The 14126-nt window shown below is 52.4% G+C and overlaps 2 protein-coding genes across 4 annotated transcripts in view; both read left to right on the forward strand.

The window, feature by feature from the left end:
- The first annotated feature begins 1868 nt into the window (after positions 1-1868).
- ephx4 (epoxide hydrolase 4) lies at positions 1869-11807 on the forward strand. The gene is made up of 7 exons (XM_088597722.1): positions 1869-2402; positions 3554-3639; positions 5788-5945; positions 7292-7420; positions 7959-8062; positions 9073-9221; positions 10971-11807. The coding sequence occupies exons 1-7, from the start codon at positions 2160-2162 to the stop codon at positions 11209-11211; spliced, it is 1110 nt and encodes a 369-aa protein (XP_088453848.1). The 5' UTR covers positions 1869-2159; the 3' UTR covers positions 11212-11807.
- A 1151-nt stretch (positions 11808-12958) lies between these two features.
- Positions 12959-14126, forward strand: part of btbd8 (BTB domain containing 8) — a 32998-nt gene continuing 31830 nt past the window's right edge. For all 3 annotated transcript variants that reach the window (XM_088597725.1, XM_088597723.1, XM_088597724.1), the window contains exons 1-2: positions 12959-13067; positions 13879-14055. In XM_088597725.1, coding sequence (XP_088453851.1) covers positions 13934-14055 — 122 coding nt within the window. In that variant the 5' untranslated portion in view covers positions 12959-13067; positions 13879-13933. The remainder of the gene's footprint in view (positions 13068-13878; positions 14056-14126) is intronic.

A 14126-nucleotide genomic window follows, 5' to 3' on the forward strand; every position in this document is an offset into this window, starting at 1 on the left:
ATGTCATCTTAACATTGCGCCTTTCCTAGCTCGGCTCAAGGTGCTTGGGGAGAACGCGTCCCCGCGCTGCGGTGCAACAACCTCCGTCTGTGTGCTTCAGCTTCCCTGGTCCGTGCCCGAAATGCCAATGAGCATGATGGGATTGCAAGGCCATTTGTACTGAAACCAATCTTGTTCTGAGCCTGTGCGTGTTGCACCAAGACGCCAGCCATCGTGCTCCCTCCTTCACGCACACAAACCTCTTTGTGCTGCATTAGCTTGCTTAAGAGGCAGTGGATGAGTTGCATCACTAGGGCACTTTCTAACCCGGTTTTGTAATGGGCTTAGAGCACACGATGAACCTGACTGGATCACTGAACTGCTGTTCTCTAGCTGAGTCCCTGCCTTTCACCTTTCCACTGGGGGAGAAGTGAAAGCTGGGAAGTGTGGCCAGGGCTTAATGAGTTCTTACATTATTGCCAGGAGTCGGAGTCATAACGGAGATCACATATTCGTCCTGATACTAGCTTACACGCAAGCAAGTTATAAAAGTTAAAGAAAACCTCCCTGTATTTCAGGAATGTTTGCAGAAAAAGGGTTTGCTTGCATTTGCACATCAATTTGGCAGTTGTAAAATAAACTGTTGAAATCCATGTTTTATTTTATGAAGCTTAAAAAGAAACTATAACGTACTCCCTATTACGTACAGCGGTGGTTTCAGATCTTGAATACCTTGACGCAGGCTAACGGAGAAGCCCCCGTACACTCAGAGGGAGGCACAGTTCCTTTTCTTGGAAAGGGCTGGTTTTTTTTTGTGTAAAAAATCCTCCGCTGGTGACTCGAGACTGATGCTCAAAGACCACCAGTAGCATCCGAACACAAACGGATGGCGGATTCGAGAAGGAAAATTTACATTTCCGCAAGTGCGACACCTCCAGCTCCTTTCTTTTCTGTGTGAGCGGGACCCGCCTGCTGCTAGTCTTCTGCTCCTGGACGAGGGACCCCTGTGAGCTCGGCCTTCTGTAACCCTGAAGCTGGTCTCCTCTCCGCCTCCTCGGGCTGCACAGATGCCGGCGAACGCTAGCCCCCAGTTCCAGACTGGAGCGCCTCAAAACATTCAGCCGTGTCCAATAAATCGGGAGCTGCTGGTGTCCTCGGCCAGCCCGCAGGTGTGAAAGCATCGCGACAGATCGCTCTTCACCCCTCTCCGCAGGCCGGCGCCCAGCAGACCGTGTTTATACTGATAATAAACTTTATTTTATATAGCACCTTTAAAGGTGGCTTCTCAAAGCGCTTGACAGGATGACGACAACAACAATAAATAAGAAGAATACACAAGATAAAACACAATTACAATATATCAGTGTTTACTGCAGACAGCCAATCCGGTGCAGACAGATGTCTTCTCTGGTTAAATCTAATATTCCGGTGAATGGGTCTATTTCTTCTGAGATTAAGTCCCATCCGTACTCGTGCAATTTAATTAGGCTTTTATAAACAAATGGCTCAATGAAAGGCATGTGTGAGTTTTTCTTTGATAAGTGTTTACAAGACTGGGGAACCTTAAGTGGGAAAAGTGTGAGTAATGCCTGCCTTAGCCTCTTTAGTAGTGTCATGCCGAGAGCTGTAGTAAATCTGCATCTCGCGGTGATGCACGCTTACACGCCCCAGGAGCTAAGCCGAGCAGCGTGAACACCCTGCGCCCCGGCGGCCGAAAACGCGATCAGCTGTCTCGCCTGCTGGGCACAGAGATGCTTCTTCAGGGCTCTGGCGCTGGCGCGGGTCGTGCGTGATCCTGCGGGCCCGGAGCGTGAACCCGCGGATCCGCAACACGGGCACGTGGCACAGGTGTGCGCCGTGTCTCCAGAGCGCGCCTGCGCCGTCGCCCGTGGGGGGGGGGGCAGCCCTATGAGCTCGGGTGGGCTGGCTTATACAACCGCCAGCTCCAGCCTCCCGTCACACGCACGCGTGGAGCCTGTGCGATTGCACTGAGCTCGCTTTCTGGCATCCTCCGGACCTCCGGACCGCTGCGCTCCTGGCGGCCGAATGCGCGTCCTGAGGCGGGCCAGCGCAGTCCGGGGTGTGCAGCATCACCTGCGCAGCGCAGGGCGGTTGAGGGGAATAAGCCCAGCGACCGGGGCGATCCACACAGGCACAGCTCTCCCTGCTGTAACATAAAGATGGCGAGACTGCTCCATAACTTACTGCTGCTGGCAGCCCGGCTGACGCTGAAGATTCGAGTTATTGGCTACTGGTCCTTGATATACTCTTATTGCGGCGTCTGCGCTTCCGTCGCCCTGCTGAAACTTCTGTGGACCATCCTTCAAAAGCCGTCGAAAACCTTCCAATGGGGAGTCCGTGAGGCCCCCCCAGCCTGCCTGAACGACACGTCCTTGGGAACGCACTGCTACGTGCGAATCAAGGTAAGACTCTCGGAATTCACGGGCTTGAGCGGGGAGGACATTTTATTACACAGGCAGGAGGGCTGTACCGATGGAAGATGCGCCTTGCCTTCTTACCGGCCGGGGGGAAAACGATAGGAAAAGGGCCTGTCTGTGAATCTGACTGAAACGCTGATCGTCATGCGACTGGTCATTAAAGAAACGCCGTAACAACGCGTCCGCAACGCGTCGGGGTCTAAGACGCGCGAACATTGTTTTCTGAAGTACACTTTGTTTCGGTCACCGCTGGTGGCCCGTTCCTTCGTGCCTCCAGCGCTCAGTGAGGGTTTCGTTTCCGAGCGAATGGTGCTGAAGACAGCTCCCGCTGCCCGGAGCACCGCCGCACCGGGACCCGTGTCGGAGGCTCTCCCGGCTGCCCAGTCCTCCCTGAAGCTGGGCTGCCAGCTTGCTCTTGCGGGGTGCTTGAGGAAACCACTGCTCCTGGCGGCGACGTGTTTCTTGAGTGTAGGTCACCTCTGCCTGGCGGGGTTAGCATACCTGTTCGGTTCCAGAGCCCTGTGGCGATCAATACACCGGTGATCAGAAATCGCTATGAATATCTCATTATTTCGGGTGTCACGGAAGCAGAAAATAGTCGTGCCCTAACTTTGTTTTTTAAATGCTAGGTTCCAGGGTGACCTCTCGGTGTAGAGTCTTATTTTCCATCAGAGGTGTTCACGTCTTATACAGTAGAACACCTTTACCCCCACAGACATTGGATCGATAGTAATTCAGTTTTCACAATGTCCCTGGGTCTTCTCCTGGGCTGGTGTCAGTTCAGAGCTGTCTGACAGAAACAGAGGGCACGCAGAGACAGATACACCGGTCCTCACCCATGGCACCACCCCTGCTCCAGACAGGACAGGGCATCGTCGGCGTTAAACACTCCTGAAACGTGCTGTCAATTCTGTGTGCGCCGCACATCACGTCCAGTTCGTCTGAAGCTGTAAGTCTGGAAACAAACCACCTTCCCCGTCGCCGAGGGGAGGGAGCTGCGTGCAGGAGCACCAGTGAGGCAGACAGGCGCACGTCCGCTGTCGGGGTGCGTCTGAGAGGCCTGCGTCAGTCCTGCTGCGTGCCTGAGCTGGCCAGGGGGAGGCGGTGATCAGCCCGGTCTCTCCCTGTGTCCGCAGGAGTCTGGGCTGAGGTTCCACTATGTGGCTGCCGGCGAGAGAGGCAAACCCCTGCTGCTGTTCCTGCACGGATTCCCAGAGTTCTGGTAAAACGTCTGGCATGTATCCATCCATTCCTGCACCCCTATCCACACGAGCATCTGTGCACTCCTCCATCCCCACATGCATCCCTTCTTCCTGCCATCCGCCCCCTCAGCTCCACTCCCGTCCACACGCACACCAGGGCTGGGAGACACAGGTAGGAAACCGGACCGACAGGAATTCTGGCTGCAGGTTAGAATACGTACACTGGCGGGGTCTCGGCACTTAAACACTGCCTCTGAGGGGCCACGCCCCCCCTGCACCCCAGATCGGGGGGGGGGGGGGTGAGAAACTGCACCAGAGACCAGGACCTTAATCTTTCGGCCTGGGCAACGTCAGTGTGAAAGGCTGAAACAAAGAGAACAGAACTCAGAAAGACCCACAACTCTCCCTCTGATTCACCTTGATCCACCAGCGAGCGTCTTTGAAGCAGCATTCGCAGGGACGAGTCCGGACTCACGTGGGTGGTTCTGCTGCAGCACCGCAGCTTTTGAACCAGCAGAATAACCCATCCTGGCAGGCAGGAACCAGAGCCGTTGGCTTTATGTTCCTAGTTTTTTCTCACTACCTGTGGGAATCCAACTGATTTACAGCTTCCCTGACTTTTCTCCCTTTTAGGATAAACCCTTCATTACACGATGTGGACCAGGGTGCAGCTGCAGCTAGAACAGGCTAGGGTAAGGCTGTCAGCTGCAGGAAACTAGTTCATGTATGAATCTGGCAAACAGCCTTGTAGAAAAGCAGACAGCAGTTAATTATTCAGATGGCAGAATCCAGTGTGCATGGCTGCACATGTACAGCTCATGAGTCGCGAACAGAGATTAGATTCTCTTTCTCATTCCAAGAGACATTCAGAGTGATTTGGGTTTCCTTGGCTTACTGGGTTTATTACCTCCAGCATACCTCCGTCCTGGGAGTGTTACACAAAAGAGGAAAGAGGAAGAAACGCTGGGTATTTATTTTTCTCTTAAAAATTCGAAACAAGTCCTTCTTTGTTTTTATTTTATGCTTTTAAGGTGTTGTTGTTTCTTAAAGTTGAGAGCAAGAACCTGCTGGAGTTTAGAGTGATGTGGTCTATTCATGAGCCAGCATGCGAGGGGGGGGAGATCACCGGACCTGCACTTTGGGCAGGGCTGGATACAGGTGGGGCGCTCTGAGAATCATGGGTACTTGCTTCCACCACAGAGGGGCACAGGAGAGTGAGTGGGCACAGGAGTAGAACCGGATAACATGGATTTAGCTCATGTCTGAACGCAGACACGCAGCTCTGTGCTTGTCTGACAGTGTTGCAGAGATCCGCCTGGCATGGGTCTGGACTGGGACAGCCCTTACTGTACCTGCTTGCCGGACAGACAGGGGACAGAGAGACCGGATCAGAAGACACACTTTGTCACACTTAACACAACAGTCTCCACGGGTAGAAGCTGAGCCGGGTTCGGCAGGCTCCACAGCCAACTGTGCAGTTAGCTCAACGATCTGCTCTTACTGCCTGTGTCTGCAGACAGCAGTAAGCACGAGCCCCTTGGCTGTGTTCACTTGGATCAGTTCTCTTATGTTCTTGCCTTTTTCTAAAGTATAAATAGCTGTTTTTATCAAGGGCATCCCCTGAACTGAAGGGCAGTTGTGTTGCCAGAAAATGCTGACTATAAAAGCTGCTTCTAACAGCAGGGAGTTTGTACATGAATGACCTAGTGTGTCATCATGCATTTTCTGCAGTTTAAATAGGGCCACTGTCCTTGTCGCCAGCACCCACGATCTGTGTGCTTGCCCTGCAAGGGCACCCTGCTTCTTTTTCCTTCTTTACAGCCAAGAAGGTACATCTAAAGAGCAGCCAGGAACTAGAATTAGTGTGCTATTTCGGTTCTAACAATGACAACGCTACTTACCGTCGGAGCTAACGGCCTCTTTATCTCGTGCAAAGATTACCCCCCGCTGTGAGAGAGGAGGGTAGGAGCCCAGTTTGAAAGGTGTAACGTGTTTAAGCGCGTGCGAGACCCCGTGAGACCGTGGAGGGGGTCGCCTGCCGCCCCAGCGTGGTGTTCTTGCCAAGCAGGAATGGGGGCAGCCGCGCGGGCTTGGCCGAATGCGGACACAGGAGGCCGCCCCTCGGTGACCGCCCGCCGTCCGCTGAGCTGTTGCCCGGGTCGCCGCAGGTTCTCCTGGCGCCACCAGCTGCGGGAGTTCAAGAGCGAGTTCCGGGTGGTGGCGGTGGACATGCGGGGGTACGGGGAGTCCGACGTGCCGGCGGGGGCAGAGAACTACCGGCTGGAGCACCTCATCACGGACGTCAGGGACATCGTGGAGTGCCTGGGTGAGCGACCGGCCGCTCGGCCTCTCCGCGGAGCATAAGAACCGCACAAAGGCCACAAGCGAGAGGAGGCCAGTCTGACCATGTAGCCCCCTTGGTCGATGGTGGAGTTGTTCCATGCTCCCACAACCCTTTGTGTAATGAACTGCCTCCTGTTCTGGGTTTCCACTTCTGCCTCCTGGTTCGTGTTCGTGTCTGATGTCTGATTTGTTTCGTTCCACGATATGTAGGTTTCTGAAATGTTTTCCACCTCTCGAAAAATATCTGTGCCGTCTGAAACAAAAAAAAACCACAACGTCAGTACAGCCCCGTTCTTGGCCTTTTCTGGGTGTGTTAAATCACCCAGTAAAATCACTCAGTTCTTTCAGTATCTGGGACCTGAGGTCTGCAGTGTGTCAGCAAACTGAGACAACAGCCTGCTCTTCTAAAACCACCTTCTCTGAGTTACATTTAAAGGCTTGTTTTTAGAGTTTTTTTTTCCACTTTCCTAGACATCAGTCTTTGCCAAAGCTTAACTGCAATTTCATATACCTCCCTACTTCCCACAGTCTTTCTCGGAGAAGCGAAGCACCACGATTAGTAACATGCGTCATGTTTCATAGGTGGGGAAAAGGCTGTCCTTGGAGACACACATTTACACAATACATGACCTTGGCCAGCCGGTTTCAGCAGGTACCTCGGGGTACGGCGAGTGGAACCGGCCCCGTGTGGAGCAGGCTGTGGCTCCGCCGGCGAGTTTACAGGCCTCACCTGTCCCGGGGCATCCTGGGAAAAGGAGATTGGTGTGTTTCTGGAGCTGTCTGAGCGCTTGAGACGGGATGAGTTACTGCTCTCTCACAGAGCCTCCACCCCGCCAGATAGTCACTGCCCCCTTCATCTCTTCTTCCTCATCCCCTGGACCTTGTGCATCTGCAGGCCACTGCAGGGTGAACCTGCTGTACCACAGGAGCGGCTCTTTGTGAAACACGTTCTGGTCTATCTGAACAGGAGGCTCAGTATTAACAGCTCCCTCCGTATGAATAAGTCGGCACTGCTCCGAATGTGCGCTGCGACAGCAAGGCTTTCGAAGTGGACCTGCGGGCCTGTCGGTCTTTCCCACAGGCCCATCTGCTCCACCGCCCCGTCTTGTAAGCGAGCTCCAGCTCCTGCTAACGAGCTGGCGGTTCGAAGAGTAACGATGCGCTGCTGGTTTTCTCCTCTGGGGAGCAGGAGCGCTGTCCCGGGCCCTGTCCTCACTGGGGTAGATTGGTTCAATGGTAATTTCGCAGCACGTGTGGAAATGCTGGTCCTTTTCAGAATGCAGCTGTCCTAGACTGGCAGCGGCACTGACAGGGTTTCTCTCTCGCCAGGTTATAACAGGTGCCACCTGGTCGGCCACGACTGGGGTGGGATGGTGGCCTGGCTGTTTGCTATCCACTACCCAGAGATGGTGACCAAGCTGATTGTCTTAAACTGTCCCCATCCCTCTGTGTTCGCAGGTAAGCCTGCACCCGCTGCATGCGGGGAACCTGTGCACCTGTGCTGGGATATAAGTTATCTTTTTGTAGAAGTTTTCGATAGGTCAGTTTTATTTGTTTTATTAGTTTTGTTTTTTTTTTAGTTTATTGACAGCAAGTGATAATGATACGTCTTTCATTGGAAAAAAAAAAAACGTCATAGCATGTTCAACCTCTCCCATTTCTACAGATCTGCAGGTCTCTCTGTTCCCTCTTGTTTTCTGCTTCGCTGGCTCTCGTCTAGATGCTCTGGCCTGTGCTCGTCCTCGGCTCTCCGCTCTTGTGTTTGTCAGCCCTGCTGCGTCTCTAAGTCCTCCATTTCTGCCTCTGCCGACCAGCAGCCCTGAAAGCGTTTTGCTCACTCAGCTTCCTTTCTCCAGCCCCGTGAGAGCCCGCCCTCGGGGAGAGACCCGCGGAAATGTCCCCGTTTTGCCGTAGCTTCTTCTTCGGTTTTGTTCTTGCCCTTCGCGCAAGGCCAGCCCGATGTCAGAGTCCAGCTGAAGCTTTTCTGTGCCTCCAGATTACGCTCTGCGCCGCCCCCTGCAGCTGGCCAAGTGCAGCTGCATCTTCTTCTTCCAGCTGCCACGCCTCCCGGAGTTGATGCTCTCCGTTGACGACTTCAAGGTGAGCAAGGTCTCCCAGCACAGCTCAGAAAGATCGGGCGCAGGCTTCTGGTGTCCGCAGATACGTAGGTGGCTTTGGTACAGTACGTCCCGAAGGTGGGATACGTTCTGCTAGGTTAGAGGGTTCTGGTTATTGGAGTTACGAGCCATCGCAGGCCAGCTGTGGAACAGGCCTTGGATTCATTCAGCCGTCTCAGATCACAGCCCCTGCGCTGGCTGCTGGGGTCCAGGGGGCAGCAGAAGGAAGGCAGCTCCAGACTTGCAGTCGCGCAGTTTGGATTTGATTTCAGCCACGGGTGTGGAATGGTGGTGCAGCCCAGGACTCTTTAGTATCAAGTCACGTCAGCTGATGTATAGCTCTGCAGGGTGCCCTGTTGCGGAGTGTGCCATCGCAAATATACATTGATTAATATGGATTGATTCACTTATTTCAGAGATGGGTACAGTACATTAAACAGTCAGCTCTGTCCTTCCAAAATGCTGCATGATCCTGTGCAACTGAAGGGCAGTAAAACTCTCAGCAGAAGCTTTAGTATTGTCTCCATCTCTTGACGTCCCTGCGCGTTTAACAGTTTCAATTTGCAATGCAGCGGCAGTTTGTGGTCAGAAAGCTGAGGTGCGAGAGCTGTTTTACAGTATGAATCGCCGTACGTGCACGCTCTCAGTGAACGCAAAGCCAGAACTGACTCTGGCTGAGTTACATCTCTTCTCGCAGGAGAGGGTTCATTTCACTCTGCAAAGAGGCGGCGGTGCCAGCCGAGTCCTCCCCCCCGTCCCCCCCACAAGATAGTCTGGCTCCAGCCTGAGCCCCAGCCTCTGGCCCAGGTGCAGCCTCTGGCGAACTCAGCCTGCAGTTCACTGTGCTGTCACTAGGGGCAGAGCACCGCCGCCGCCGCCCTCTTGGAGCTCCTACAGTACATGCAACTGCAACGCCACCACAGGCAGGTGTCTAAACGCCAGGCTGGAAAGTGCTCCTGGCACAACTGCTGACCGTCGCCTTCTTGTCCTCAGGCTCTGAAGGGCTTCTTCCCCAGCCGGGGCGCCGGGGTACGATGGAAGAGCAGTTCTCTCCGCTCGGAGGACACGGAGGCCTACCTGTACGTCTTCTCCCAGCCTGGGGCCCTGACCGGCCCCCTCAACTACTACAGGAACATCTTCAGGTACAGACCCGCTGAGCTGCATGGATTTGGAGAGATACGCCTTGTGTGCGTCGTCTCTGGTGTCCTCCGGGAAAATGGCCTTTTGCGTCACAGATTCAGACTCGTTGACGGCGCAGCGAGTGGGTGGTGGAGCCGGCCCAGACAGGAGGGGGGTGGGGAGGTGTGGGCTTCTGAAACCAGTTCGATTCCCCTGACACAACTTGCACACCCTGAGGGGCTGCTCCCTTTAACTGGGACCTCATTTCACTATGTTACCAATTGGAATTTCAAGCCCTTGTCTTGCGCTACTGTGAGCTACTGACGAGTTTGCGCGCAGGCTGCGTCAAGCGAGCACCATGTATCAGCGCTGCCCTCTTGTGGTGCAGGCTGGTATTGCACATTGTGGATTTCCATTTCTGCTCCTTTTCCCCTTTGGGATCCACTTACTGTTGAATTATCTCGTGTTTAAAAGGGTGTGCGGTATATATTGTCATTTCCCTCATGTACTTTATGAAAGTACGTTCATTCCTTTGGTCCAATGTTGAAGTCACATACTTCTAAAAGAATAATCAGATGATTCCATTTCCATTATTTCCCTTGATCTCTTCTCACACAGCCCTGAGACGTGAAGATATAATAATAATAATAATAAACTTTATTTTATATAGCGCCTTTAAAGGTGGCTTCTCAAAGCGCTTTACAGGATGACAATAACAATAAATAAGAAGACTACAACAATAAATAAGAAAATTTCACAAGACAGGACACAATTATAATTACAACAATACAACAATAACAATAGAGGAGACCGTGGAAGATGGTATTAAGAAGAGCAGAGGGGTGAAGAATGGAACCAGTTAAGTAAAGGCTTTTCTGAAGAAGAAGGTTTTGAGTCTGGATTTGAAGGAGTTTAGAGAAGGTGACTCTCTAATATCCTTGGGCAAAGAGTTCCAGAGCTTGGGGGCATAGCAGGAGAAGGCCCTGTCGCCCATACAATGTAGACGGGCTTGGGGGACAGTAAGGAGGGCAGAATTTGAAGAGCGGAGGTTGCGAGGTGGGGAGTAGGGCGATAAAAGTTCAGACAGGTATTGAGGTGCCAAGCCATGTAAAGCCTTGTAGGTGAGCATGAGGATTTTAAAGTCTACGCGGAATTTGACCGGAAGCCAGTGCAAGGACTCCAGGATAGGAGTAATGTGAACACTTGTACTAGACCTGGTCAGGATTCTGGCTGCTGAATTTTGGACATACTGCTTTCCACATATACTGTATGTGATCAAGTTCCTTTACATTTATAACAGCAAAGAGGCTGTCTGATGATATAAGGGCTGTAACAGCAAGTCTGTGCAGTTAGTGAGATCTACCAGGCAGGGAAAATGTGCTTAATTCTAATCCAATAAGAGTTATGCGGTAGCCATCGCATTTGATGGATTTACATAAGTCTTTGTTCGATGCGGAAATGCATTGTGCTGTTAAACAGCCTCATTGAAAATCATCCCAGGAGCAGTTCAAGAACAGGCTTTTTCTCACAAAATAAACTGAAGCCGTTAGTGAATCTGCGGCAGTGGTATGAAACAGCACAGAGCCCCGACCCCCCCCTCAGCTGCCTCCTGACTGCAGCAGCGCGGCTGGAGAGGGGCAGCAGGCAGGTGAGCTGTGTGCTCGGAGGGCCGTGTCAGTATACCACCCGCCCTCTTCTTCATTCCTGCGCTGAGGGCTCTCGCCCGCCGAGTCTAACACCAGGGCCCTCGCGCGTCTGCTCTGGCTCCGCAGTTCCCTGCCCCTGACTCAGCAGGAGGTGAGGTCCTCGGTGCTGCTGCTCTGGGGCGAGAGGGATGCCCTGCTGGAGCAGGAGATGGCGGAGGCCTCCCGGCTCTACGTCCGGAACCACCTGCGGCTCAACATCATCTCCGGCGCCGGCCACTGGCTGCAGCAGGAGCAGCCGGACATCGTCAACACCCTGATGTGGACGTTCCTGAAGGAGGGGGAGGGCTGGAGGTGCTGCAGGAGCTGAGCCCCCTCACCTCGCCCGCAGGGCCAGCGGGCCGCTGGGTTTTTACAACACTTCAAATATTTTTTTAAACAAGTTTATCGAAAGTGAAACTCGAAGAAAGCACATTTGATCATTTCAGTGCATTGCACCATTTAAAAAAAAACAACAACTTTTTGCACATATAACATTCGCCTTAAAATTTGTAAGTCAGTGTGGCGTGTCCAGACGGGGCAGAAGTCTCCTAGTGATTTGTATTGTGTGGTGCCTTTGACTAATTTCTCCGTGTGACGATGACACGTGTGCTGTTTCTGTGACTGTCCCCGAGCCAGGGAGCTGTGTGCTAGGTGTCACAAGAGCCCGGTTTCTTTTAAACTGGACAGAACTATTGGAGCACTCTTCTCTTGCCTTCTGTATCAGGTGATGTTGTCTTAAAATAGCGTTCTTCATATTTGTATTTTTGACAATCGTTCTGCTCTTCTGGAATATTGTTATCTTCCTGTACATAAAGTGATCGTTGAATATTGTAAACTTTTGTATCCCTTCCTGCATTTACTAATTCACTGAGCCAATTCTGCACCCCATTCATTTTTTAAGCAAATAAATAACAAAGGAAATTCTGCCCATCTCTGGTCTTTCGTATGTATCCCGTTCTTTAGACATGTATGCAACGCCTGTATTGCCTTCCTGAAAGTGACCAGCAGCAAGAGATCGTCTCGGCTGAAGCCACAGAGAGCTTCGTGAATCTGGTCCCCCTGGAGGTCCCGGACTTGATTAGATCAGAAAGGATTCGTCTCCGCTTGTTCAGCTGATCTGAAAAGTCAACACAAGAGACCTCCGTTGACCTGTTCGCCGGATGGTGAAAGAGTACTCTGTTTTATCGGCCTAAGGTGTTTTTTCAGCTGCCCTGTGAGGGTGGTACAGTGGTGTGGCGGTGAGCTCTGCGCTCCAGGAGAGAAATTCCTTCACCTTCCCTGGCCGGATCGACCCCCATTTTCAAGCTTATTAAAAACTGCAAAAGTGATAGTTGATGCGACAGTTTAACGCCTTGGAGATGCAAGTCCAAGTTATTTTAAGTGTGTCTGCAGCAGTGGGTCAGAACCCACAACCCGCCCGACCGGCTGCAGATTCATTCCCGCAGCGACACCGCGTGGTCCACTTCCTCAGAACAGATTAAACCAAAGATTGAATTTATTTGAACTGGTTATTCACGAGAGTAAGGCAGGGGTAGCTACAGTACATGCAGAGCCAAGGTGAGGAGTTTTATTCTAAAAAAGCGAGGCTAGAAAGGTGGAGAGGTCGCGTGTCCTACAATACCCAAGATGCTTTGAGCGTGTTGCATAGTGGTTACCGTAAACTCCCAGCAACGCGCATCGTTTTTGTCAAACAATTTCGTACTTCTTTTGCAACACCTCGCTTTTATATCCTTCCCATTAATTCCTGCAGTTACATTTGGGGGAGGGGGAAGAGTGCCGGCACGAACGAAAGATAGACATGAATCACCTAAAATGCGCATGTGAGGTTGTAATTGCTGTATCATGAAATCGGATGACTCAGATTCCAATCTTGAGGTTGTTTTGCTAATTCACTATAGTCTACCCACTATCTAGCTCTCTTGAGTGCGTATTCCGTTTCATACCTAACCACGTTTATGTTAGATGATGGCTTTGAGCGTCTGCAAGGCAAACGCTTGTGCATGAAGCCCAGTCGCACTAGGACCCAGATCACGGGTGCGTTTATTGACGCGACTGTACGGTAGAGCCGGGGCGGGCATGCGCGGTTCCGCGGGGACGTCACCGGCTCGCGTGGCCGCTGTGTTTGGAGCGGAGGGTGAGGACGGCGCCTGAGCTCTGCTTGAGCCGATTCGGGTCGGGCAAGATGTGAGTTTCCATTTGGTGCACCACGGGGGCGTGATCCACGGGCTGCCGGCCGTTCACACGTGAAAGCAAAAGCACTTCATGTGGCCTCGTACAGGTTACAGACTACACAGTTGACCAGGAATAACACAGCACAAGTGCCTCTCCCCTAAGTAGGTGAAGTGCTTTTTAAACAGTCCATGGCGTCTCGGTAGCTCTGTAGCTTTATTTTAAAGTCTTCGCACTGCATGGCGAAGGTGGTGCATGCATCACGGCCGCGCCATGGACCAGCAAGTACGAAAGTGAGATCTTCCCTCCAGGGGTGTAGTATCTGCTGAAGTGAGCATTACGCGCACACGGCCAGGTGATGTAGTCCACAGGTCAGGAGTGAGTGTATATGGATCAATCCACGGTGTTTTTGTGAAGCCGCTGTTTTACTGGAGGAACTGCGGGCTGGCCAGAGCCATCAGAGCAATTCCTGGCTTTTCATCGCGTCGAAAGCGGTCCAGGTCTCAGTACTTTGTCCCTAGAAAGTAAAGTTCGGCTCGAGTGACGGTTCCCGCTCTTAAAAGTGCAGAGTAACCGTGCTGTTACAGGGAGAAAAAAAAAAAGGTTTTCGGCCGAAATAATCGCGCCAGTCGATACTTCTTTTAAAAATACTTAGTACGTGTAAGACGGTAATTTACAGAGTTTAAAAGATTAACCTGCCAGTTATACTGTTACCTAGTGTCTTTGGATCACTCCATGAAGTCCCTTACTTCCAGCGCGTTTCAAGTTGCATATTCGGTAAGTGGCGTGTGACTTACTCAAGTGACGGCCTCTCTGTCCCGACTAGAGAGGTGCCTGGCCAGCCCCCCCCCCCCCGTGGGTACAGGGGATCGGAGCTCCTTATGGCTGCGACTCCAGCGAGCACCAGGGCAGATGCCGCCAAGGAACGCCACACCAAAGAGAGGAGAGCCAGACAGAAGCTGAAGGAGGCCCTGGCGTCCTGCCTGGCCACAGATCTCCACAGGTAACCACTTGAGGGGACACCGAGGGGTGACAGTCCCTCACAATAGTCCCAGCAGGGCCTGGTATTTGCTT

Source organism: Lepisosteus platostomus, chromosome 11 (genome assembly GCF_059453375.1).
Source record: "Lepisosteus platostomus isolate fLepPlt1 chromosome 11, fLepPlt1.hap1, whole genome shotgun sequence".
In the NCBI taxonomy this organism is placed as follows: domain Eukaryota; kingdom Metazoa; phylum Chordata; class Actinopteri; order Semionotiformes; family Lepisosteidae; genus Lepisosteus; species Lepisosteus platostomus.

Coding starts and splice junctions, on each gene's coding strand:
- ephx4 (XM_088597722.1), top strand. CDS start 2,160: ATGGCGAGACTGCTCCATAACTTACTGCTGCTGGCAGCCCGGCTGACG. Junction 2,403..3,553: donor ACTGCTACGTGCGAATCAAG/GTAAGACTCTCG, acceptor CTGTGTCCGCAG/GAGTCTGGGCTGAGGTTCCA. Junction 5,946..7,291: donor GGACATCGTGGAGTGCCTGG/GTGAGCGACCGG, acceptor CTCTCTCGCCAG/GTTATAACAGGTGCCACCTG.